Here is a 26,420-nt window from a genome sequence, read left to right as displayed (position 1 = left end):
AGAAATTTTTCAAAACCTTTTATACATTATGACAGTTTTCATTGTGATCTTATAATAGTGAGAACAAATGTTATTATTCCTTTTTTTTTTAAGTAGGCTTCATGCCCACTGTGGAGCCCATCGTGGGGCTTGAACTCAAGACCCTGAGATCAAGACCTGAGCTGAGACCAAAAGTTGGATACTTTAACTGACTGAGCCACTCAGGCACCCCCAAATATCATTATTTCTATTCTTTAAATAAAAAAACTGAAGTTTAAAGAATTTAAATATTATACATCAAGAGTGGGTAGTGTTTTAAACCATCTGAAAATGCTCTTCTAACTTTATATGCTGACAACTTACCTTTTTACATAATACATAGGTTGGTTATGTCTATAATGCTGACTACTTACAGGATTTACATCCTTTATTAGATACATAAAAGACACAGAACAGTCTATATCCTAGGCTAGGTGGTAGTCCTGGCATCCAAAAGCATGGGGCCAAGGGCATTTTGGGAGAATTTACACTATCACCAGAGATTTATGCTTCTTAGGAAGATGCATGGGGGTAAAATTTGACTTTTTTTTTTTTCCTAGAAATGTTTGTCTGTGTCTTTAGAAAATGCCCATAGTAGTTTGCAATTGTATTTAACCACCCTTGTACTTTCTTTTACATAGGGACTTGTTGGTAGCATTGGTCCTCCGGGATTTCCTGGCCTTAGAGTGAGTATCAAGTATTATCATTCTTGTAAAATATTATGTTTGTATTTGTTAGCCGCATTTTTTTAAACGATTTTATTCATTTATTTGACAGACAGAGATCACAAGTAGGCAGAGAGGCAGGCAGAGAGAGAGAGGAAGGAAAGCAGGCTCCCTGCTGAGTAGAGAGCCCCATGCGGGGCTCGATCCCAGGACCCTGAGACCATGACCTGAGCCAAAAGCAGAGGCTTAACCCACTGAGCCACCCAGGCACCCCCGCATGTTAAAATCTTTAGAAAAAATGAGATGTTTTAGTGTCATTGTTGGATATCAGACTTGCTCAAATGTATTTTCCCAAGAGATATACAAATTAGACCAGGAATACTAATCAAAAATTAAACTTTATGGTAATCTAAAATGACAAATTTCTACAGATTTATTTATGTCTGTTTCATTAATAGATACCTAAGACTCTGTTTCTTCAAAAGTGTGACATAGAACAGCCACTTCTCTCCTTTGAATTTTCTTTCATAGCATCAGGCCTGGATAGATACAGATAGGTCTGAATACCATACCATACCATATTATATAGCACATGGTAACTGTAGATTTTATTTCTGAATAAAATTGAATAAATAGTTGGGAAACATCCTGAACAATCAGTAGTAGTTGCACTTCATTAATGCTGCTAAACATATTTTAAAGATTTTTTAAAAATTTATTTGAAATAGAGTGTGTATGAACAGCGGGGAAGGGCAGAGAGAGAGGAAGAAGGGAGTAGCAGACTCCCCACTAAGCAGGGAGCCCAACAACCTGAGCTGAAGGCAGAATGCCAAGCTCACTGAGGTATCCAGGTGTCCTGATGCCTAATTTATTATACTAAAAATATAAGTGACTGCATTATTTGCTCACTAAATCATTTTTATTTAGTGAATTTAACTCTGAGTTTCACTGGAGTTTTGATGTAGGCAAAGTACAATTTAGTAAAGCAATTCTGTGGAGACCAAAATAATGTACTCCAGTTACATAGTTACCTGATAAATTTTAGATTGTTCATTGAAGCAAACAGACTGCTACTTCTGCCGTATCTCCATAAATATATTTCTCTCAGTCAAGCTTATGGTTCATGACAGGGATGTAAGTTGCAGATATTTTCTATAAATTTAGAACCATGTGCTTTAGCAGCAGAACTAAAGGCAAGATTCATACTTTTATGAAATGTAAGGAGTCTAATGAAAGTATAATCTTAAAAGGAAACTATGTCTATCTGTATAAAAATAGGTAAGTGACCATGGGCAGAGGTAAGATTTTCCTTAAAAATCAATTCAGAGCTTGCTTCTAACATATGAAATAGGTAATTAAGACTCCAGAGTTTTATGTCATAAGTTACAGCCACAATTATTTGTAGCTTGAACTTGAACACAGGTCTTTTGTTTCTAATTTAATGTTTTCCCCCCACCTTAACCACCCCAAGGCAGAAGGTGACAACTTGAACAACAGAATACATGAGGAGTTCAATTATTGGAACTATGGTTAAAATCAGTATAACAAGTTTTAACTTGCCATTCGGGGCTGGCAAGAGTATAGAATTAAGATCAGAGCACCTGAGTGAGTCTTACACATTTAACTTCTCTTTTACATGATAATAGTAGTATACTAACAATAAAATGAGCAATAACAACTCACTTAAAAAAAGATTTACTTATTTTTTAGGGAGAGAGAGAGAGAGAGCATGGGGAAGGGACAGAGGAAAAGAAGCTCAAGCAGACTCCCTGCCGAGTCTGTGGTGCTTGATCTCAGAACCCTAAGGTCATGACCTGAGCCCAAAATAAGAGTCGGATGCTTAACCAGCTGAGCCACACAGACACCCCAATAACAGCTCACTTTTATTTAGCATTTTCCATGTGCTAGTCAGTGCTAGGTCATTTAATTCTCAGAACAAGCCAAGACCATTCACTTTATGAGTATTAGGCCCAAATTTGAAGCAGGCGATCGAACCAGAGCCCATAATTCTACCTGTGTGCTATACCACCTCCTTAAAACTCGTATTACCTTATAATGGGTGCCATTTAACTCATGAGATTTCTTTAGGCTTCGCAAGAAGCTCTGTGTGAAGGTGGAAGCCAAAGGACCATTTTTTTTTTTTTTTTTGCTCAGAACTTAGAGTAGGATTAAACTGTAGGTGGTAGTCCATGGTTTTACCAATGGGAGGAAAGGAAGCTGGAGAAGGGAGTTCAGTCTTTATGTATTCTTCATTTCACCTATCAGTTGGTTAACTCAGCAGCTTCTGCCATTATGCTCTAGTTTTTTTTTTTTTATTAATTTTTTTTATTTTTTATAAACATATATTTTTATCCCCAGGGGTAAAGGTCTGTGAATCACCAGGTTTACACACCTCACAGCACTCACCAAAGCACATACCCTCCCCAATGTCCATAATCCCACCCCCTTCTCCCAAACCCCCTCCCCCCAGAAACCCTCAGTTTGTTTTGTGAGATTAAGAGTCACTTATGGTTTATCTCCCTCCCAATTCCATCTTGTTTCATTTCTTCTTCTCCTACCCACTTAAACCCCCATGTTGCATCACCACTTCCTCATATCAGGGAGGTCATATGATAGTTGTCTTTCTCTGCTTGACTTATTTCACTAAGCATGATACGCTCTAGTTCCATCCATGTTGTTGCAAATGGCAAGATTTCATTTCTTTTGATGGCTGCATAGTATTCCATTGTGTATATATACCACATCTTTTTGATCCATTCATCTGTTGATGGACATCTAGGTTCTTTCCATAGTTTGGCTATTGTGGACATTGCTGCTATAAACATTCGGGTGCACGTGCCCCTTTGGATCACTACGTTTGTATCTTTAGGGTAAATACCCAATAGTGCAATTGCTGGGTCATAGGGCAGTTCTATTTTCAACATTTTGAGGAACCTTCATGCTGTTTTCCAGAGTGGCTGCACCAGCTTGCATTCCCACCAACAGTGTAGGAGGGTTCCCCTTTCTCCGCATCCTTGCCAGCATCTGTCATTTCCTGACTTGTTGATTTTAGCCATTCTGACTGGTGTGAGGTGATACCTCATTGTGGTTTTGATTTGTATTTTCCTGACGCCGAGTGATATGGAGCACTTTTTCATGTGTCTGGTGGCCATCTGGATGTCTTCTTTGCAGAAATGTCTGTTCATGTCCTCTGCCCATTTCTTGATTGGATTATTTGTTCTTTGGGTGTTGAGTTTGCTAAGTTCTTTATAGATTCTGGACACTAGTCCTTTATCTGATATGTCGTTTGCAAATATCTTCTCCCATTCTGTCAGTTGCCTTTTGATTTTGTTAACTGTTTCCTTTGCTGTGCAAAAGCTTTTGATCTTGATGAAATCCCAATAGTTCATTTTTGCCCTTGCTTCCCTTGCCTTTGGCGATGTTCCTAGGAAGATGTTGCTGCGGCTGAGGTCGAAGAGGTTGCTGCCTGTGTTCTCCTCAAAGATTTTGATGGATTCCTTTCACACATTGAGGTCCTTCATCCATTTTGAGTCTATTTTTGTGTGTGGTGTAAGGAAATGGTCCAATTTCATTTTTCTGCATGTGGCTGTCCAATTTTCCCAGCACCATTTATTGAAGAGGCCATTATGCTCTAGTTTAAGACCAAAATACTTATCATGTCTAGACTGTTCTGGTTCTTATGGGCATCTTGAGACATACTTTGTGCACTAGCAAACTGTTTGTTCTCAGATGCCATGCAACCTTCCTACCAAAAGGCCTTTGTACTTTCACTTGTTTGTCTACCTGAAATACTTTACCTAGATTTCTCTGTCTAATAGTTAACCCTTACTCATTTTCTACTCCAGGACTTTGCACAGTTCCAACACATAATAGTGCTGGTAAAAATAACTGGGTTTTTGTTGTTGTTGTTTGTTGTCCTTTCTCTTTCTCAATATACCCTTTGGTTGCTGGGAAGAGATTCTAAAAAGAAAGAAATTCTAAAAAGAGAAAAGAAAATGCCAAATGATACTAACAGTCATCTTTGTAATCCTCATCTCTGATATAGATCTTTGTTATCCTCATCATTGATATAGGTAGTACTTTATACTTTCCAAAGTACTTTTACACTCGTATCTCATTTGTTCCTCAAGTCGATAGAACAACCTCCATTTTACATTTACTAAATTTTTAAGTCAAAACAGTGTGAGCACCTACTGTGTATCAAATGCTGAACTAGAGCTAGGCCTAAAAATACAAATAAGATTTCTGTTTTGGGCAACATTATAATCCAGGGCATAGAAGGAAAAATCAGTATATCATATGATGTGATCACTGTTCTCATGGACTAAAAACCACTGAGCAAGGAGCAATTTATGTCATCCTGAGAGAGGAGACTTCATAAAAGAGACGTGTTTTAACCATATCTTGAAGATTATACATGAATGGAGTGGAGTAGTCAGGAAAAGGATTCTTGAGGCAGAAGAATGCCTCTCTAAATGCACAGAAGAGGTAAAAAAAACAAGAAAAGTGCGGTTTGGGCAATGGAAAGAGGAGTAGTGGGACTGTAGCCTAGGAAGCGGGGGGGATGGGAGTGGAATGGAAGGAGGGGAAGATTTGAAGATAACTGGGAGAGGTTTCTATGGAACCTTTATATTTCATAGTCAACACTTGGTCTGCTTGCCCAGTTTATCAGCAAGCACACATCTGCTTGTTCCCTTATAGGAAGCATAGTTTCTGAGAAGAGATGACACAGCTTCCTCTAAATGATATTTTCCTTGCAGCTGATTGTCATTTGCTTTCTTAATTAGTGATGGTGATTCTCACCTGTGAGGGTGGGTGGTGGCGGTTCCAAAGCCCCAAGTCTTCCCCACAGTGTGCTCACTCATGAGCTCTAATTGGCTAGCGGCTGCTCATTTTATACGAAGAACCTATTCTTAGGTCTCTGTTTCTTCAACTCACTTTGACTCGAAAGTTCTTTATTATTTCTGGATGTGTGGAAGGCTTTTCTGCCTTTGGTTCTGTATCCCAGACACCCTCAGCTAAGCTGCCATGCATGGAAGTATTTCTCCTGTCTGCTCTGTCTTCTCATGGGAAGAGAAGTATCGTAAGCAGAGAGTGCTGAAGGCTTTCGGGTTATCCTTGTGTAACTAAAAACTGCTCTTAGCTTATTGCGGGTTGCTTTGAGAAAGCTATAATTTTTCAGGACCAGGATTTTCCACATCATCTGTAACATACCACAAAATGTTTGCTATTTCTTGGAGCTTTCTATACCTGTATTATTTTACTTTTTAGTTCCCTATAATACTAAATCTTTTTTATCTTTACTATAATTTTTTGTATCTTTAACATTTCTCAACACTTACTATTTTGTGATAATTTTTTTAGAGTCACTAAAAAGTAAAACAGATTGTGCATACAAAGTACATTCATTCATCTGAAAATATTAGTCTATGCACAGTGATATGTTTACTGAAATACAGCTAATGTTATTGCCCATAGAAAAAAACCAACAGGATGACAAAGTAATGTTTGTTTATTTGTTCATAAGATTTCCCCCATACTTCATAGATTATTGCTGCAGAATTTCCAAACAGAAACATTTTTTGTATTTTTTAAAACTCTCATTATTTTTAAAACCAGGAACTTTGAATAAACTAGCTACTGTAATTATAAGAACAGTTGTTTCCTACTGACAGAATTTGTCAGTGACATATAACTATTGTGTATCTGTCTATTAAGTTGGAAAGTATTACTCTTCCCTTTCTCATATATTTCAGGATTAAACATGTTGGAAATAATTTATCTCCATTATATTTCACAGACTTTAGGACTCATGCAAAAGATGTCATATTTTCCATTCTGAAATTTGTGTAATATGAATGCAGTCTGTTAGCAATGCTCTGTTATGTTGGGAGATAGAGCTCTTGAAATCCCTGTTAAAAAAATTGTTTTCTACTAAAGTATAATTAACATACGGTGTTATATTAGTTACAAGTGTACAGTATAACCATTCAATAACTCTGTACATTAATCAGCATTCATTACAGTAAGTGTAGTCTTAATTCTGTTTTTCTATTTCAGCCATCTCACTTTAACAACCACCAGTTCTCTGTTTTTTTGTCTTTTTTTTTGTTCATTTATTTTGTTTTTTAAATTGCACATATGAGTGAAATCATACGGTTTGTCTTTCTCTGTTTATTTTACTTAACATTTTCACCTCTAGGTCCATCCATGTTGTCACAAGTGGCAAGATATCAGTCTTTTTTATGGCTGAGTAATATTCCTGTGTGTGTGTGTGTGTGTGTGTGTGTGTGTACACCACATCTTCTTTATCCATTTTTCTGTGGGTGGATGTTCAAGTTGTTTCCATATCTTGGCTGTTGTAAGAAATACTGCAATAAACACAGGATCCATATATCTTTTTGAGTTAGTGTTTTTCTTTTCTTTGGGTAAATGCCAGTAGTGGAATTACTGGGTCATATGGCAATTCTACTTTTAATTTTCTGAAGAATGTCCATATTGGTTTCCACAGTGCTTGCACCAATTTGCATTTCCACCAAGGTGGAACAAGGGTTCCTTTTTCACTCATATGTGCAATCCCCACCAGCACTTGTTATTTCTTGTCTTTTTGGGTTTGGCTATTCTGACAGGTCCTACAGTGTTCATTCCATACTTTATTTCAAAACTGTTATATGCAAATTATGTTGGGTCTGGGAAGTAAAAAGTCAATAAACATGCTTCTACTTTCACAGAATGTGCAGACTAGGAACACAAGGAGAAAAGTATGGTACAGTATACTCACTAGTGCAGCAGAAAGCCATTTCAGTATTGGTAACTATATCTTCAAAGGCTTGGAGCATGTAATAAAGAGAGACCATGTTCAGAGAATGGAAAACCGTCCATTATGGCAAGACTGTGGGATTTGGACAAGGTAGAAATAAAGGAGAAGTAGCGACAAATGGAAGTAGACAAGATGGGAAGGGTTGGTGCAAACCTAGTAGTGAGGGCCTGGGATGCTTTCCTAAGAAATTTGATAAAAGGGGCAACATTTCTAGCATTGCCACAAATACACATTTAGAATTTCCTTAATGTTTGAAAACCATAAAAGGGAGGTTTAAGACAACTTGTTCTGTGAAGATGAAGGATGATACAGAAGCTAGGCACAGAAAGGTAGCAAAAGAAGGAAGGAAAATGAATGTGTCAGCGACACAAAAATTGTAAGTGATCCCCAAGCCATTTTTTTTTTCAAATTTTACTTTGAAATACCCTTATTGTGGCTCTTGGCCTTTGTCTTCCTTTTTTTTTTTTTTTTTTAAAGATTTTATTTATTTATTTGACAGACAGAGATCACAAGTAGGCAGAGAGGCAGGCAGAGAGAGAGGAGGAAGCAGGTTCCCCACTGAGCAGAGAGCCCAATGCAGGCCTTGATTCCAGGACCCTAGGATCATGACCTGAGCTGAAGGCAGAGGCTTTAACCCACTGAGCCACCCAGGTGCCCCTGTCTTTTGTCTTTTAAGATGATAGATTTGAGGAGTTTTTTTTAAATCCCTTGCTTACAGGAGATGATAGTTTGTTATATTTTTGAGGAATCTTGGGTTGGAGCTTTAAACTGAGAACCTCAATGTTGGTGACTGTGTCTTTTTCATCTTTATTTCCTTCACACAAACCCAGTGTCTGTGTCCGTGTTATGTTCAACAAATGTTAAATGATGAAATGTTAAATGAATGACAGAAGCCCAGAAGAGTAGAGTCTTTTGTTCAGTACTCAGTTTATCCCTGAAATTATGGTAAACTTTATCGTTCTGCAAATTTCAAATCATGAAATAAAATCACTGAACCGCCTGGAACATAGTAAGTGCCCAATGAATAATTCCTGAATAAATAGATGGAGTTAAAATAGAAGATGATCAAATGAAGTATTTATTAACTGGGAATGTGGCACTAAAATATTTCCCTGCTCTTCAAGATATTATCTAGTTAGAGAAGTATTTCAAGATGAATGTCAAGGAGAGTTAAGCATTATACAGACTAGAGGAAGGGGAGGATCCTTGTGGACTACATGGGTATGAATAGGCTTCAGGGAGTAGGATGACCTCGCTAAAGTTTCAAACACTGGTATGATTTCTAAATGTGGAGAGAAAAAGAAGTTGTGGAAGAACAAGACACATGTGGGAGCTGAGTGAGATGAACTGTTCTGGGTTAGTTAATTAATTAATTTTATCATATTCTCTTTCTAATCCTAGTGGATGCTTAATGATGCCTTTCTGTCTGATTGCTTTTCAGGGCAGTATTGGCCCTATTGGACCAGTTGGACCTTCTGGAAATCCTGGCCCAATGGTACGTCTCTATTTGCATAATGGATATTTTCCTTTAATTTCTCTATGATGTCACAAAATATCACTTTTTTTTTTTAGGGTCTTTCCGGGAATAAGGGCCTACCTGGAATCAAAGGTGATAAGGTGATTTAAATATTTGCATTATCATAGAGATAATTTCTTATCACATTTTTTTCTTGTTAGTCAATACTTATAAAATATCTTGTTTTTATATATGGGATCTAATCTGTATTGTCAGTTATACAATTTTTTTTTTTAAGATTTTATTTATTTATTTGACAGAGAGAAATCACAAGTAGATGGAGAGACAGGCAGAGAGAGGGAGAGAGGGAAGCAGGCTCCCTGCTGAGCAGAGAGCCCGATGCGGGACTCGATCCCAGGACCCTGAGATCATGACCCGAGCCGAAGGCAGTGGCTTAACCCACTGAGCCACCCAGGCGCCCCATCAGTTATACAATTTTTATCAGAAGTAGGAAAAATAGAAATTATTTTTCTATAATAAATATTTACTTTCTTATAACATTGCCATGTTTGTGTTGCTTAAGTGTCTTTGTATTAAATGTGCCCTCTAGGGTGAACAAGGCATTACAGGGGAGCCAGGAGAATTAGGGTATCCTGGAGACAAGGTAACTTTCTTTTTTTACCATTAAGTTTATATAAATATGAAAAAGTATAAATTCTTAAAAAGAAAAAAAGGAGTAATGATTATTTTAACCATGTACTTAGGATGTGGTATCAATATGGTTTTACACGTTTTGTTCAAAATGGTTTTCTCAGTTTTTAGATTCACTCCATGAATTTTTTAAGCAGTTTGTATACAGAGGCACATACAGAGACAAGAGTCTCTCGTGGTATAATAGCTTTCATCTTCTCTCTATGATTCTCTTCTGTAGGGTGCCGTTGGTGTTCCAGGACCACCAGGGATGAGAGGAAAGCCAGGACCTTCAGTAGGTTTGAACTTTTCCTTTGCTTTTTCCCATTAACAAAGTGTACATCATGGCATGAGTCTTGACACTTGTTGGTATTAGTGGAATGTAAGTAGGAGCTAGGGTTACCAATCTGGCATTTTTTTCTCCTCAGTTTTAGGGTACAGCTAATCCTTCAAGTTTTCAGCTCACATTCCGTAGAGTATTGGACCTCCTCCTTCCTGCCCTCCCCCTCATCCCAGGCCAAAACCAAACTTCTGTGGGCCCTAAAGATTTTGTTCGATCTGTTATGAATAATACTATTCATAACTATTGTTATTCATAATAATACTATTATGAAGTAAATGATAGATATTTAAGACAAAAAATACAAAGCTCCTTAAATAATGTTTTAATTTTTCCAAATATCTTTCATTCTAATATATTTCATTAAAGAAATATTGTGAAGAAACGATAGCATGTCACTCCCCATGGGCACAAATATACTAATTCTTTGTCTTTTTTTTTTTTTTTTTTTTTAACCTTTGGGCATCTGTTAATTGAAAAAAAAAAGAATACCTTATATTGTAGTTAACATGAAACCTAACTCAAACTGAAATTATCGAGTAATTAAAATCATTTAAATAATGGTTAAAACATGAGTTAAGTATGTCTTTCTACATTAAAAATCATGATAATTATTATAGCTCAGATGTACTGAGTGTTAAGTACCAGTCACTATACCAGTCTATACTTCTAAATTAGTCTTTATAAAAATCATATGAAGTTGGTACTATTATTCTTATTTTACAGATTGGAGAAACTGAGACACAGAGTTAAGTAACTTGTCCATGTTTCCATAGTTAGTTGTTGGCCATCTGGTAAAATCTAGGTAATCATATGTCAGAGCTCACATACTCAGCCACTGTGCCATACTGTTGTAGGATTTAATATTTTAAGATTGCTCTGGGATTTCTAATATTGATTACAACTCTATGAAGGTGCAGGTGATTATAGATAGAAAAATAGATGGAAATTATAATTTATTAATATAACACTAAAATCTACATTTTAAAAAGAGTTGTTCCCTGAGCAAATCATTGTGTTTCCTCTAACTATCTCCTCCTATCTCAGGATTGAAGCAGCATTAAGACATAACACTTTTCATACCTCATTTAGTATAACTTCTAACAGTGATGGGAATTCATATACATCTCTCAGAAAGTCTTTATTCCAAAGAAAAATTTTCGGTGTCTTTTTGTCAAGTGACATGCTGGTGGTGAGCTTTGCTCTTACTAGTTTTTTGCCCTGAACTCGGAGTAAACCTGGTCAGTCATGTACCCAGACTTGGGCTCTGGAGTTGAATCTCAGAAATTCCAAACTGTATAAATAAAAGGCATGAAAACAGGTCATGAAGCTAACAAAAAGCTTCTGTTTTTCAAGGATCTGTCCAATCACATAACAGGAACTTACAATATCTGCAGTGGCTAGCAAAGCAAACCCCTCAACTTCTTACATCCTAATTGTTCATAATGTGAGGGTTTTCTGACTTTCAACAATAATAATAAAAGGAGCAGGTACAACACATTTTCTAAGACCAATACTGAGTGATAAATCATATCAATATTATTCTATAATGCTTTACAATTAATTACTGGATAAAACTTAAGTCAAGTATCATGCTTAAACAAAGTAAATCTTTTTAATGTCTCCCTTACTTTTTGATACAGTTTGTATTGATAACATGTTTATTGTGAGGCAGAGGGGATATACTTCTCTGAGAAACAGACTTAGATTTTAGTCGCAGCCCTGACACTGACTTGCTATGACCTGTTAGCATTTTTATTCCTATTTTATTGAGTATTTAACCACTGTGACATCCAGTTACTTGTTTAAACTGAGAGTCTCACTACATCCTATTTAAGGTTCCTTGTAAATCTGTGACTCTTTGGTTTTCTCTCTCAGTGACAATGTTTACCAGTAATTCTCTAGTCTAAGCTAAAGAAAAGGTGGAGAGCCTGTGTCGCCTTTAACACTTTGTCTTAAAACCCTTAATATTATTTTTTTTCTTGAAATAAATCACCAGAACCAACTATTTTTTTTTTTTTTTTTAGGGCTGTGATGCAGGGAGCATTAAGATGATAATAGTGAGGCTTTTACTTGCTCATTTTGTACCTTTCTTTGTTTTTCTAATAAGAAATAGATTTTTAATGTCAGTAGTGATTACTTTGGTAGGAGATAGCTTACCATCTTTTGTTTGTTTTATCAAATCTTTGAAAAATATATACATCAGACTGAAGATAGGCTAGAGATATATGAATTAATATTTGTGAAGAGTTTGTAGTCTCTCACTTGTTTGTATCTTACTAATAGAAAAAAATTATAGAGGTTTGACCAAGAAACCTTCTCTAGTTTTGGAAGGAGACATCTGTTTAATGAAAAATTGCTTGCACTGAATCTGTTATATTAAAAAGAAACTATACAAGTTAGTGCCTCTCTAAATCAATTGTTTACTATCATGAAAAGAATATCAAAGTCATAAAGATGTCTCTCATTTTATATCTCCTACTTTTGGCTTTCTGTTTTCTAAGATGCTGGCATTAGTGATTTTTGTCCCCCCAAATGAATCTAAGTTGGAACATGAAAGAATACCTATAAGATAAAAAAAAGAATGTCCTGATTTGGAAGGCTTTCTACATTTTGGAATTAGGGAATCTATAGCTCTGGAAACATCTAAAAACCAGAGGTTTCTGATTGGTAATTACCAATCAGAAGTTGTTAATTAATATTATTTCCTTAAAACCAAGAAAACAAAGACAATTATTATGCCTTTCTATATTTTTAACTAGAAGTTGTCAATTAGAGAGGTTTACTCAATCCTACTCCATTGTCTAAAACTTACTTGAAAACTGAGTTTTTTTAAAGGAGACTTGACATTCAAGGAAACTTCCAATTAAAGTTTTTTAAAATGAAGATTTATTCTGAAGAATGAAATTTTTCAAAATTTGTGTTTATAGATATCTAGTTGTCAATTAACTTTTCCAGAAACAAACACCTAGAGGATGCTGTTTTTTCCTAAAGCTTGTGAATTTAGCCTCTCATTTGTTTTTTGCCACCAGAGGTCTCCAGTGAGAGCCCCATCTTTATCTCTCTGAGAGGTACTTGCCATTTTAAGAATTCAAGGCTCCTCTAGGTACTGATTATGATGAATTTTGACTTTATATAGGAGCATTTAAGTCAAGTTTTATGTAATACTTCATTACTTTTCTCTAGATTTGATTGTGCATTGTTTTGTATCCAGATACTTAAATGCTGTATGAGAATGGTGTTAGTGCTTATGGAAAATTGCTTTACTTCTTGAAATGTGGATAAGCACATATTATTTCTTATAATTTTATGTAATCTGAGAACTATTAGGTCAAATTTGAAACTCACATAGAAATTTAATATGGCAGAAATAATGAATTCAGCAGCTTTTCTGGTGAAAAGAAGGGTATTAAACTACTGCTTCCTTTCATCTCTAGTTTCAGGCTTTTTAACCACTTTTCTCTCCTCTGAACTTGCTCTCCAGCCCTGACTTTGCCTGGTTATTCCAGATGTCAGAAATATTGACAACAAATCCTCAAATTTTTAATATAATAATGATCTAAATAATCTAGGAATTATAGGCACACAGGAGAGGACAGAGGATATAAAGGGAAAGGTTAATGGTTATAAAATTGGTTAACATTTATTGCCAGGCACTGTGCTAAACCGAGCACCTTAAATATATTTCCTCCTTTAATCCTCACAATTACCCTGTAACAATGTTAGTACCTGTTAGCATTTTTATTCCTATCTTATTGTTAAGAAAACTGAGCCTAAGAGGGATTAAGCAGCAGGGATTTAAATCCAGATGATTCTTAATTACTAAATCAGGCCCTTGTAGTATCAAAGGAGAGAGGAATTTTCAGGGACTGTCCCGGACTCTGATTGTTTATGAAACCAAGTCCTTATCTAGAGTCCCCTACCTTGTTAAGTCGAGCTCCTTATCTCTGGATAACCTACACATTCACACACTATTTTTATCTTGAACACTTAACTCTGTTTGTTTGTATCTCCAGCACTTAGGAGTAAATATATATTACATCCATATACCTTTTATTTAAATAAGTTTTCCACAGTGATGATGGTTACAAATTAAGTCTTTCTGAATGGTTGTTTCAACTTTGTTTGACACAATATATTGAGTGTTGTTTGCTGAAAAGTCATTAAAATTTTATGTGGTATAATACTTGATTTCTGTTTGCTTACCATATGTCTGCTTTAAATTGTATATCAGATTCATACTTCTACTTTGATCCCCACCCCCATCCTAGGGCCAGATCGGTGACCCAGGACCCCAAGGACCATGTGGACCTCCAGGACCAGAGGTAAAATGTTGGTGGGAAAATAATAAATTTAAAGCAAAAGTCATAAAAATTAAACTTGATTGTAAAACATGTTTTTACATAACAGGCTTAAGAAAGATTCTTGTTAAAGTTCACATCTTTGTAAATAGTTTGAACTAAAATCTTTTTTCTCCTGTATCAGAAGGTATGCAACAGTGATCCCAAGGCAACAGAAATGTAGTAGCCACATTATAGTCCTGATTAGATCACAGCTGACTTAATTTGTTTGGCACAACTCTTAATAACACATACTTGGGGCATGAAATCAAATTTCAGGATAAACTCCACTGAATTCTTAATACAAAATGCTTCCAATGTTTGCTGTATGTATACATCATTTGGATCTCACATTCTAGAATAAATACAATTAGGACTATAGTATATATGTCAAATTTGCTTGTTTATTCTTTGAAATTTGACTTTGGCTGAATATCTGATAGAGAGTTTCTTTTTTTTCCTGCAAGTTCATATAGAATGCAAGCTTCTAACGTGAAAGATTTGAGTTTTTAAATAATAATTTTCTGAGTCAAAGATATGTACCACATGGAAATAAAACTTCTGAAGCTCACTCTAGTTCGGAAATATAGGCCAAAGAAATATATGTAAATACACATGTAAATATACATACACATCTAATTCAGAATCATAGGTATAACAGTAAAGTTGAGAAAATGAATTTGGTTTCAGAATAAATAAATCAGAACAATAAACAGTGTCAAAGCAGCAGACAGAATTCCTAGAAATAGCACTGTACTGATGCTTTCTCTCTCTCTGTAAACCATAAAATCTGTATACGCTTCATCTCTCTTTCAGGATTCCCTGATTTCTTCAGCAAATACCATTCTTTCTTATTGTCTCATTTAAAAACACATTGGATATTGGTAGTTCAAAAATCTAAAAAACAACATTGTACCTCGTTTTATTAATAAGGACATAGTAGGAGATAAAATATGGCAATGTATCAAAGTTAGCATTCTGGGAAGGAGGATATTGTTTTGAGTAATTTAAGCAATTATTAACAGATAATTAAATTAGTAATTAACACATTAATATAAGTTTATATCTTCTGTGGGCCTGTATGCTTTTAGTATTATTTCATGAAAACCTTCCTGGAATGAATTCTTTTTACCTGTCTTCACATACTGAGGATACAGAACCTAATTTATCTTTTATTATCTTTAAAGATTATTATCATGAACATGGGTTGTTCTGTTGTAACTTTAGTTACAGATAAGATACCTGCTAGGGAGGACAGTGTCCCCTCCTAATTATCTGCATGGTTGGGATCATTTTCTTCTTTTTCCTAAAGCCAGGTTAAAGCATGCATGGGCCATGTTTTAAAATATTACTTGGTCTTCCAAAGATGTTTCTTTTTCCTCTCTTACCTCTGAGCTTTTATGATTTGCAATCATCTTTCAAAACATTGTCTCCTTGTGTTTGATTTCTGCACTGCTAATATAAGGTCCTGAGCTCCGGTCTTGTCAGGCTGTGCCCATTTCGTCTGCTCAACTGCATTAAATGTTTTCATTAGGCCAAAGATGTAAGCTGTACTCATGTAATTCATTTTGGAAAATGGGTCTAGTCTAAAGATCTTAAGGGTTTTTTTAATCATAAAAGTATAATGTGTAGGCAGTTGTATATGAGGCAACACTTGTATCCGACTCCTTCTCAACATTAGACTTTTGATAGAGTTGCAGGCCCAAGAATTTACAATAGTATGTTTAATATTATATCAAGCCTGAAAAGTTTCTACTTGCACAGTAGATAAATTTTCTCAGATAAGGAGTTTTGTATGTTGTGTTAAATTGAGACTTTATTTAGGCAGTGATCAAAGATTTTTAAGCAAGGGAATGAAATGATCAGACTTGTGTTTTCAATACATGCTTGGTAGCAAGGGCGAAATGGTAAAAAAGAGAAGGAGAGAGGGAGAGGTGACAAAGCTAACCGAACACTATTTAAGAGGATAATGCAAGGCCAGTCTATAAATGATGAAGGCCTGTTACAATTGAGAAGAAAGGACGGCTTCAAGAAATTATTAGGATATATAATTCACAGCACTTGAACCACTCCAGTTCATTTAGTTTGTGTGAGATGGGAATAAGAAACAATTTTAATGTTTCTTGCTTGAAGAGTTAGGTAGAATGTGGGATCACCATTCTAAAAAGAGAATAAAAAGGGAGTAGGAAAAATACTCAAGAGGGATGCTTTGGTTTTGAATTTGTAAGGGCTGCAGTGTCTGTTGGACATACAAGAAATTAGTCTGTGAGTGTATAGAAAACTACAGACCTGAAGCTCACTAGAAATAAACGTTTGTAATCATCCACATAGAGCTATTAGATGAAACAATTGTAACAGACGAAATCATTTAGTGAGACTATATGCAACAAGCTTTGAAAATATCACACCTGGACACTCACGTGCAGAAGGATACATTTCCTAACTACAGTGCAATTAAGCTTTAAATTAACAATATAAGAGCTGTAAAATAAACTTTGGTAATGTAAAGACATACAGAAAAGGAAAAAAATCACAATAGAAATTAGAAAATATTTAGAACTGGATGAGAACAAACCACTTTAAAAACTTCAGGTGTTGGACCTAAAGTAACTCCTGGGGGGAAAATTCACATTTCTCTAAAAAGCAAGAAAGATCAAGAATAAATGAGTTGTGTACTCACAAAACAAACTGAGGGATGCTGGGGGGTGGGGAGGTAGGGGATAGGATGGTTTGGTTACAGACATGTTATGGACATTGGGAGGGTGTGTGCTGTGGTGAGTGCTGTGAAATGTGTAAGCCTGATGATTCACAGCCCTGTACCCCTGGGGCAAATAATACATTTTATGTTAATACAAATAATTTGAAAAAAAGAACAAGTGAGTTTTTCATACCGCAAGTATAGAGATTTGTTTCAAAGGGAGAAAGAAGTTAAAAGAGGTGAAATAGAGTAGATTTTGTTTTCTTTAAATGTAGGAGACACACCCAAAAGTTAGAGGACTGTGGACATATGGAAAGAGGGTGCTTGAGGAGATCTGTGAGAAGTAAGTGGGAGAGTGAGTAAAGACTTATAAAATAATTTCTGAGTGGTATTAAGAACTCAGCTGAGGGTATGCCTGGGTGGCTCAGTTGTTTAAGTGTCTGCCTTTGGCTCAGGTCATGGTCCCAGAGTACTGGGATCAAGTCCCACATCAGGCTCCCTGCTCAGTGGGGAGCCTGCTTCTCCCTTTGCCTGCCACTCCCCCTGCTTGTGCATGCTCTCTCTCTCTCTCTCTCTCCCTCTCTCTGACAGATAAATAAATAAAGAAATAATCTTTAAAAAAATAAATAACTCAGCTGAGATTGAAAAGCCGTCTTTTCTCAAAACCTAACCGCAAAGCCCTGTACTTTTTTTTTTTTTTTAATTGTATTGTAAATTTTAGTCTGAACTTCCTACTGGCCAAAACAGTAAAACATGTTCAACTATAAGACTCTCTTCTCCTCTGTATAAAAAACACTTTAATAGTTCAAAAGAAGGGCAGCAGTTCATGGTATTGTGTGATTTCCATCTTTAAGACTGATGTCATAATGTCAAAGTATAATTCAGTAAAAGTAATTCTATTAGGAGCCAAATGGTGACACCTAGTTTTATACTTCTGTGATAGTGTTTGTTAATTACTGGGTGATAAAAAGTTTAAGTTGATATCTGAAAAAGTAACATAGTTTTGGGATTAATACAGCCTGAGTAACTTTAGCAGATCACTTGGAGTTTTTTGTTTGTTTGTTTTTGTTTTTTTCTAAATGGGTTATCAGTTGTCCCAGAACTATTTGTTAAGCAATTGGTCTTTACTTTAGTCATTTTTAAATGCCACCTCTATAAATACTAAATTTTCATGTTTCTTTGGTCTATGTCTGGATTTTGTTTTCTATTCCACTTGAATGATTCCATTGAATGATTCCTACACAAATGTCACACTGTTTCAGAGGTAGAAAAAAAAAAACCTGCTAGCTTTAGGGGTTTCCCTTGTATGTTAGTCTTCTTTTGTCTTGATACTTTAAAATGTTTTTCTTTATCACTGTATTTTGCCAGTTTGATTACAGTGTCTTGGTATGGATCTGTTTTGTTGATTTTTGTTGGGGCTTCTCTGTGCCTCCTAGATCTGGATATCTGTTTCCTTCCCCAGTTAAGGGAAATTTTCAGCTATTATTTCTTCAAATAAATTTTCTGCTCCCTTGTTTCTCTCTCTTCTTCTTCTGAGACTCCTATAATATGAACGTTATTATGGTTAAGGGAGTCATTGAGTTCCCTAACTCTATTCTCCTTTTGCATAATTCCTTTTTCTCTCTTTTGTTCAACTTGATTACTTGCCATTACTCTGTTTTTTAGGTTATTAATTTGTTCTTCTGCTTCTTCCAGTCTGTTGTTAATTCCATCAAGCATGTTTCTCATTTTATTTATGGAGCCCTTTATCTCCGCTACACTATTCCTTATCTCTGTGTTAAGGGTCTCACTCATGTCTTTCACTCTTTTCTCAAGTCCAGGAAGTATCCTTATGATCAGTAGTTTAAATTCTATATCATGCATGTCAGTTACGTCTGTTTCACTTAAATCTCTGGCTGTAACCTTGTCCTCTTCTTTCATTTGGGATAAATTTATCTGTCTTCTCATTTTTTCTAAGTTTCTGTGCCTGTTTCTCTGTGTTAAGAAAGTCAACTATGTCTGCTGTTTTTGAGGGGAATGGCCTTATGAAAAGGAGGTCCTATATTGCCCTGTTCTCTAGTATCCCTTGTCCTTCAGGGTCTGGCAATTTTTAGAGTGTCTACAGAGTATGTGTGCTTTGCTGCTTTCTTCTGGCTCCTTTATCCATCAGCCCAGTCATCTGCAGAGGCTCTCTTTGCCTGTTGTGAGTAGTATTTTGTCCTTGGCCTGAATGTGGCACGTTCTAACTAGGTATGCTCTGATTGGTTTATGAAATGAGACCTGTTGCCACTGCCACTGGAACTGATGTTCTGCAAACCTTCACATTAGGAGATCCAACATGAGCAGGGCTTTGGGTTGATCTTAAAGGGGAAAGACCCATTGCAACTGAGGCAAACATGACTGGGAGGGCCAGTTCCACTGGAGCACAAGGTGATAGGCCTTGGTATAAGCATATTAGATAGGGAGTACTGGGCTGTGCTGGTTTCTGCAGGGCACCCTGGGCTTATACTGAGGTGCAGGGCAGGGACACAGCTTTAGTCTGTTCATTTGTTTCCAGAGGGGTCTTTCCATGAATGCTGCCTCTTTGAGACATACTCCAAGATGAATGAATAACCTCCCTACTATGTGACCCAAACACTCTTCAGATTGCTGTTTCCATGCTGTGTGTCAACAGATTGCCTGCCTTCTCTCCACGATCAGGGCAGTGCACTCTGGGGCCTATCTCAGCCATACCCACCTTTAAATATTGAGGTTTTAAGCCCTATTGGTTGCAAGAACTCAAAAAATTCAGCCCCTCTCCCTTTCCAAGCTATTGTTATGTGGATTACTTTTCCCTACATACTGACCTGTGTTCTAGTCTTATCATTCACCCTCCTCTACAACTGTAGCTCCTTCCCCAGCACATCAGCAATAATCCTTTCTTTTTTAAAAAAAAATATATATATTTTATTTATTTATTTGACAGAGAGAGAGATCACAGTAGGCAGGCAGAGAGAGAGGGATGCAGGCTCCCTGCTGAACAGAGCTTGGTGCGGGGCTTGATCTCACGACTCTGAGATCATGACCTGAGCTGAAGGTAGAGGTTTAACTCACTGAGCCACCCAGGTACCCCACATCTCTGCACTTTCTACTACCTTCTTTGATGTGGCCTCTTCTCTACCTTTAGTTGTAGAGTTTGTTCTGCCAGTCTTCTGATCAATTTTGGGGCTATGTAGGAGGATTTAATAGTTATAATACTTTAATAGTTGTATTAGCAGAACAGGGCATACCTAGGGTCCTCTTCCTCTGCCCCCATCTTCTCTCTTTCGTATCACTTCTTTTCCATTCACTCATCAAATGGATTATTTTTAGATAATCCACTTTTGAATTTTGTTTCCTTACCTTGCCTGTTGTGAATTAATATTGCAAAGAACATGGGGTGAATACATCTTTTTAAGTTAGTGTGTTCTATTTCTTTAGATAAACACCTAAAAGTGGAATTGCTTGATCATATGGTAGTTCTATTTTTAATTATTTTTAGGAAACTTCATACTGTCTTCTATAATGGCTGTATCAATATTTACCAATATATACTAATATTTATTTGTACTTTTGCATCAGTATTTATAAGTGGTCTTGATCTATAATATTCAATCTTTTTTTGTACTTCTTTGTCAAGTTTAGGTTTTAATGTTATACTTATTTTGTGAAAATAATTAGGAAGTCTTCTTAATTTTTAGTGCTACGGAGTAATTTATGAAACGTTGGGCCTATCTTATCTATGAGGCTTTGATGGAGTTCCTTTGTGAAACCATCTGGAATTGATGCTTTTTTATGGGGTAGTTCCTTGATGAATTTTTTTTTTACAGCTTCTGCAGAAATTAATCTTCTTAAGCTATCTCTAATGGGGTTAGATTGGTTAAATTGTCTTTAGGAAATTATCTGTCTCATCTAGGTTTTCAAATTTATTTCCATATAAATCCACAAAATAGTCTCATTGTTTTTAAATTTTTATTTTAATGATTGTTTCCCATGTGCCATGAATTTTTTTTTTTAATATTTGTGTACGTACTTATCCTTTTTTTCTTGTTTTGGTTAGGTGATTCCATTTGTCCAGTTACTTTTATCTCAAATTTTTGAAATTTTTATTTATTGTTTTTTTGTTTTTCTTTTCTCTACAAATTAGTTTCTCCTTTTGTCTTTATTATTTCTTGAATATTATTTTTTTAATTTAGGAATTTAATTTTAATTAATTTTATTTATTTTTGTTGTTTTATTTTCATTCCAAAAACTATTAAGAACTGTTATTTTCCCTCTGCCTACTACTTTAAATGTATTTCAAAGATTCTGTTATGCAGTATTTTTATTACCATTGTCTTTTAGAGACAATGCCTTTGGATCAAGCATTCTATAATTTTTTAGATAGTGGTGCTAGTTGGAGCTTTAAAGGAAGAAAGGGTAAACTCTTACAAATATGTATTTGTTTCTGTGAAGATGAACTGATACTTCCAAATTTGAAGGGCCCCACATGAATGCAGACTATTTTTAAATCTTCTTTTAATTATAAAGGAAAAGAGTGTGCTTGCCAAATCAGTGATTACATACCAAATATAGAAGGACATAGTAATCTGCTGTGTCTAACACAGCAGCTGCAACTGGAGCTGTGGTAGTCTACAGTCAGTCTCCACAATCCAACTGACTTCTGTAGGTGGTAGTCTGGTGAATTAAACAATGTTCTGATAGAGACCATCACACAAAGATATTTTAGATTTTTTTAATGCTGGCAGGATCTCTGACATACACTCTACATGATATGATTGGTATTCATGTAGATGTGAGTGACTGTCTGATCCTTAGAACCCAGAGGTCTACCTAACTATAGAAATATCTCTTCCATTTAAGTTCTTCTTTAGAGAATCCAGTTCTAACTATTTCTTTTCAACAGATCATTTTTGAGATAACCATTGTATGTTCATCACTAAAAAAGATAAAAAAATTTAAAAATGCCTAGGTCAATTAGATTTGGTTTTGACTGCAAAGAACTTATATTCAAGAATTCAGTATTCAATTCTGACTATGTCAAAGCCTCCACTGTCTCTGTTTGTCTTTTTTTCAGACATCAAAATTAATTAGGTTTGATATAATAAAAAATTAAAAATCAGCTAATACTTTGAAAGTCTAGAATCAGTTTAGTCTCAGAAAAAAATTATAAAATAGCCAAATAACTCAATTGTTATGGGCAATGAGCTTCCTCTGTTCTTTTCCTTTGGAGCATGAGTTCTTATTTATCTCAAACAACCAGTGTCTCTTTTCCTTTCCATAATTTACCCTTCTCATCAAAGCTTGTTTCTAAAGATCTGATAAATATATTTTACTCCAGGCAGTAAGTGGTTAGTAGAAGAGCTAACTTCAGTAGAATCCCCTTTCAAGGATATTTACATTTTAACACTAAACAGATACCTGGAACTAATGCAATGAGTCTTGAATTGTAGAATTTAGGATGTCATTTAGTGAGCAGGGAAAGATTCATGGGTGATTCAAACTTGGTGCTCCTCAAATTAATTGTACCATCTGTGTTGTCATCTGTACTACCAATAAGATGGGACTGGCCAATATTTCTTTCTAGTACCTTCTAGTTCAGAATCTCAGATCTTCAAAATCAATGAAAGCAAAGCACTCTGAAGCTTTTGTTATAAATGCTAAGTTTTTTGCCATTGCTTTGAAGAGACTGTTCATCATTAAAATCATCTGACCAAATGTCACTTCAAACCACTTCAAAGCTTTTTTTCTCCTTACTTCATAATGTTTTACTTATTGTAGGCAAGTTAAATGGCTGTACCAGAGAAGTAAACATATCTGTGCACTTAGCTCTTTCCAGAATTATAAATATTAGAGATCTCCCAAGATAAGACATCATGTACCTTAAAACATAAGATTAATTTTTTTCCATGCTAGTCCTTTGTCTGCTTTTAACAAAAACATATGGAAAATGCTGTACAGAAATCTTCCCTATTTCTTTAACCATAGTAGTATCAGTTTTGAGAACTAAACCTATGTTTCCTCCCAGTTCTGGCAGCAAACCGTCTTCAGATTTGGTAGCAGGATAGTTAGAATGTTTGTTGATTCAGCTGTTAACCTCAGTGGACTAGTGAGATTGCCAAATAGTTGAATATTGGATGACATTCTCAGTAAGTGAGGCCAGTTGTTTACTACAAAATGAGCTGAGACTACTAATCAGAGAGATCCCAGAAGTGGCCAAGCTGTGGGTCCTTTTTTTCCACCAGGGTGGTCTTCACTAGAGACAAATATCAAAGTTCATTTGGAGAGTCTGCCCATATCAAGCAAAGGTATACCTTGTAAATGTCCATTTTAGCACCTCAGTGGACTTAACTTGAATAAGGCCACCTGTAGCCAGTTGAGTAGATCTTAGTCCAGATGGATCCCCTTTACTTAAACCAGTTACTTATTAACAAAGAAGTACCACTTGGGATTGGTTGAGTAATTTGATGTTTTTAGTTGTTACTCAAACATTGTTGCTGAAAGAAAATATGATCATATCTGTCAATAACAAATCATTTCTTGAGTTCCTACTGTGTGAGAGCTATGCCTATAAACACTATAGGATATATACAAAAATAATATATTGTCTCTAATTTGGGACAATTTATAATCTATTTTGGAAAAAGAGCATATAAACATATACTCTGAGATAATAGTAAAAGTATCATGTAAGAAATAAGTAGTTATTATAGTTCAGTGTTAGTAGAGAGAGATTAAGCAAGAAAGGATTGAGATGGAAGGATTAGGGAAGGGTTCATTGAAAAGATGGATCTTGAATTACATTGTTGATGAATAAATGGCAGGAAAAGGGGAATGCATTCCAGGCAGAGCAAATCATATGTCTAATTGACATATAACAAATTACATATGTTTAAATTGTGCAATTTGATCATTGCACAATCATTGCACATCCATAAAATCCCAGAATTTCTGGGGCACCTGGGTGATTCAGTTGGTTAAGCATCCAACTCTTGATTTTGGCTCAGGTCACGATATCAGGGTCCTGAGCCTCGCCATCTAGGTAATATACAGAGTGGATTTATAGAACAGTGAATGAAACTGACTTCCTGATGCAGATTCCTTGTGTTGGTATAGAGTGGTAGATAATGTTATAAAACTAGGCTGGTGCCAAATTGCACAAGGCCTTTGACTCCAAGTGATACCAAGACAGAGTTTTTAGTAGCTAGATAGTGAAGCCTAATATTACAGTTCTTTATTGTGAAAAATATGGAACCTACCCCCGATCTCCCAAATGAACCAGGCAAAATTTTATTGATTTGCCTGGTTTCTGCCCATAGTGGTCACAAATTTCTGCCCTTTCATAGTGTAGGTGGGAGTTTTCATAACTGTTGTTTAAAAGAGGACAGAATCTTCTGGCTACCCAGGAGGAACCTTAGTACTATTAGTTGCTATTACTAATAGTACTGAGTACTCTTTTTACATTGAGGTAGATCTGAGGTTGCTCACTAGATTAATGAAGAAATCTTCCCACCCCGAGGAAAGTTAACAACTAAAACAACTGTCTTCAAAGATACTTTCTGTTCCCGGTATTTGGTCTATAGCCGTCTCCTCCAATTCCTCCTTTTAGCAGACAATAAAGAAGAGAACCAGTTATTGTCTGGTTGATCATACACTTTGGTTAACGTGTTTACTGCCTATTCGCATGGCCTTTCCTCAAATATAATTAAACATGTGGTAAGGCCTTCATACTTCCTCTTCCAAAAAGCTATGTCTCCACCAGTATCCCATTCTCATCACCAGAATTGTCAGAGACTGTGAAGGATCCCATGCCTGAAAGTTAGCCTAATAGTTTCACAGATTTTTATCAGAAAATGCAAGGGGTGCCTGGGTGGCTCCGTGGGTTAAGTCTCTTTGTTTGGCTCAGGTCATGATCTTAGGGTCCTGGGATCAAGCCCCACATCGGGCTCTCTGCTCAGTGGGGAGCCTGCTTTCTCTTCTCTCTCTCTGCCTCCTTGTGATCTCTGTCAAATAAATAAATAAAATCTTAAAAAAAAAAAAGAAGATGCAAGACTCCTCAGACAGAGACAAAGGATATTTTATTATTCTTAACAATAACAGTTTCCAGAATATCAGCATTTTTGCTCTGATTCATGGAGGTTTACTTCTCATAGGGTGATGTGAGAGAGCTAGATGACATTTGCATATGCAGTAGTTGTATTACCTAAAAGGAACTTTGAACTTAGAGAAACTGAATCTTTTATAATGGTCAGTTATTTAAAAAAAAAAAAAAAAAGACAACAACAACAACAAAAAAAAACTTTGTTCCAGAAAGAAATTATTACATGGACAGTAAGCACTCCTGCCTTTTGCTGCAAAGGGAGACACTATGGCCATTTTTGCTATGGTGAAAATCTCTGAAAAGATAGACTGGAACAGTGGATAGTTGGTAACCCATTTGTATAATGTGCAGAAATGCAAGTGACTATGGAGAAGTGTATACCAGCTGCATGTTAAGTTAAATGTTAGCAGTATAAAGATAGGTAAGATACCTTCATTTTCCTCTATGAGGTCACATTTTATTGGAAAAAAAGAAAAAAAAAACCTTAATTACAATATGGAGTCATTAGTACTAAATAGCCATATTAACAGAGTTCTGTATGAATATAAAGGAAAAAGCTACTGATTCTGGCTAAGGGGAACCGTGAAAGGCCTCACAGATTATGTTATATTTGAGTTGGTAACAATTTATATGAATAGGGAACCTGGAGCAAGGAATTATAGAAGGCTTCCAAGAAGTCTGGTGGCTTGAGCAAAGACTTGAAGAAATAGTAGTGGCTTGTCAAATGGAAACAGAGGGCAAGGGTACTCTAGCACAGATATATGACGAAGCTAGGTGGGCTTAAAAAACTGCATATAATTCAGTGTTTTAGTCAAGTCCGTTTCCATTAAAAATAACAAAAGCTACCTCAAGTGGTTTTAAGCAAAACTTAGCATGGCCTAATATAATCAGGAAGTCCAGCAGTGCATGTGCCTAGAGTTTTGACTGACTATAGAAGTTTGATGACTATAATCAAGACACTGTCCATCTCTTAGCCTTACTTACGTCTGTTGGCTTCTTTCACAACACACTGTGGAAAAGGTGGCCTTTGGCAATTCTACGCTTATATTGCCCTGAGAGTTAGCAATCTTAGCAGAAAGAAAGCATTCTTTCCTTAGAGCTCTAGCAAAAATTCTAATGTAGATTTCAGCCAATCTGGCTTGGGTTACATGATTATCTTTAAATCAGTCACAGTAATCATGAGGTTGGAATACTGTAATTGGCAAGATTTGGGTCATTTACTCACCCCTGGAAATTGGGATTGGGACCAGAAGCACATAGACTGGAAACTGAAGAGTAGTTTTTCAGAGATGGTG

At 35.9% G+C, this 26,420-nt stretch overlaps 1 protein-coding gene across 2 annotated transcripts in view; it reads left to right on the top strand.

The window, feature by feature from the left end:
- The window catches only part of COL24A1 (collagen type XXIV alpha 1 chain), a 402,120-nt gene that overhangs the window by 109,717 nt on the left and 265,983 nt on the right, over positions 1-26,420 (top strand). For both annotated transcript variants that reach the window (XM_059136719.1, XM_059136718.1), the window contains exons 14-19: positions 660-704; positions 8,945-8,998; positions 9,076-9,120; positions 9,570-9,623; positions 9,891-9,944; positions 14,261-14,314. In XM_059136719.1, the coding sequence (XP_058992702.1) occupies positions 660-704; positions 8,945-8,998; positions 9,076-9,120; positions 9,570-9,623; positions 9,891-9,944; positions 14,261-14,314 (306 nt within the window). The remainder of the gene's footprint in view (positions 1-659; positions 705-8,944; positions 8,999-9,075; positions 9,121-9,569; positions 9,624-9,890; positions 9,945-14,260; positions 14,315-26,420) is intronic.

The sequence above is a fragment of the Mustela lutreola genome, chromosome 10 (assembly GCF_030435805.1).
Source record: "Mustela lutreola isolate mMusLut2 chromosome 10, mMusLut2.pri, whole genome shotgun sequence".
Classification (NCBI taxonomy): domain Eukaryota; kingdom Metazoa; phylum Chordata; class Mammalia; order Carnivora; family Mustelidae; genus Mustela; species Mustela lutreola.
Note: the sequence above shows the minus strand (reverse complement) of the source record. Positions and strands in the feature narration are given on the sequence as shown.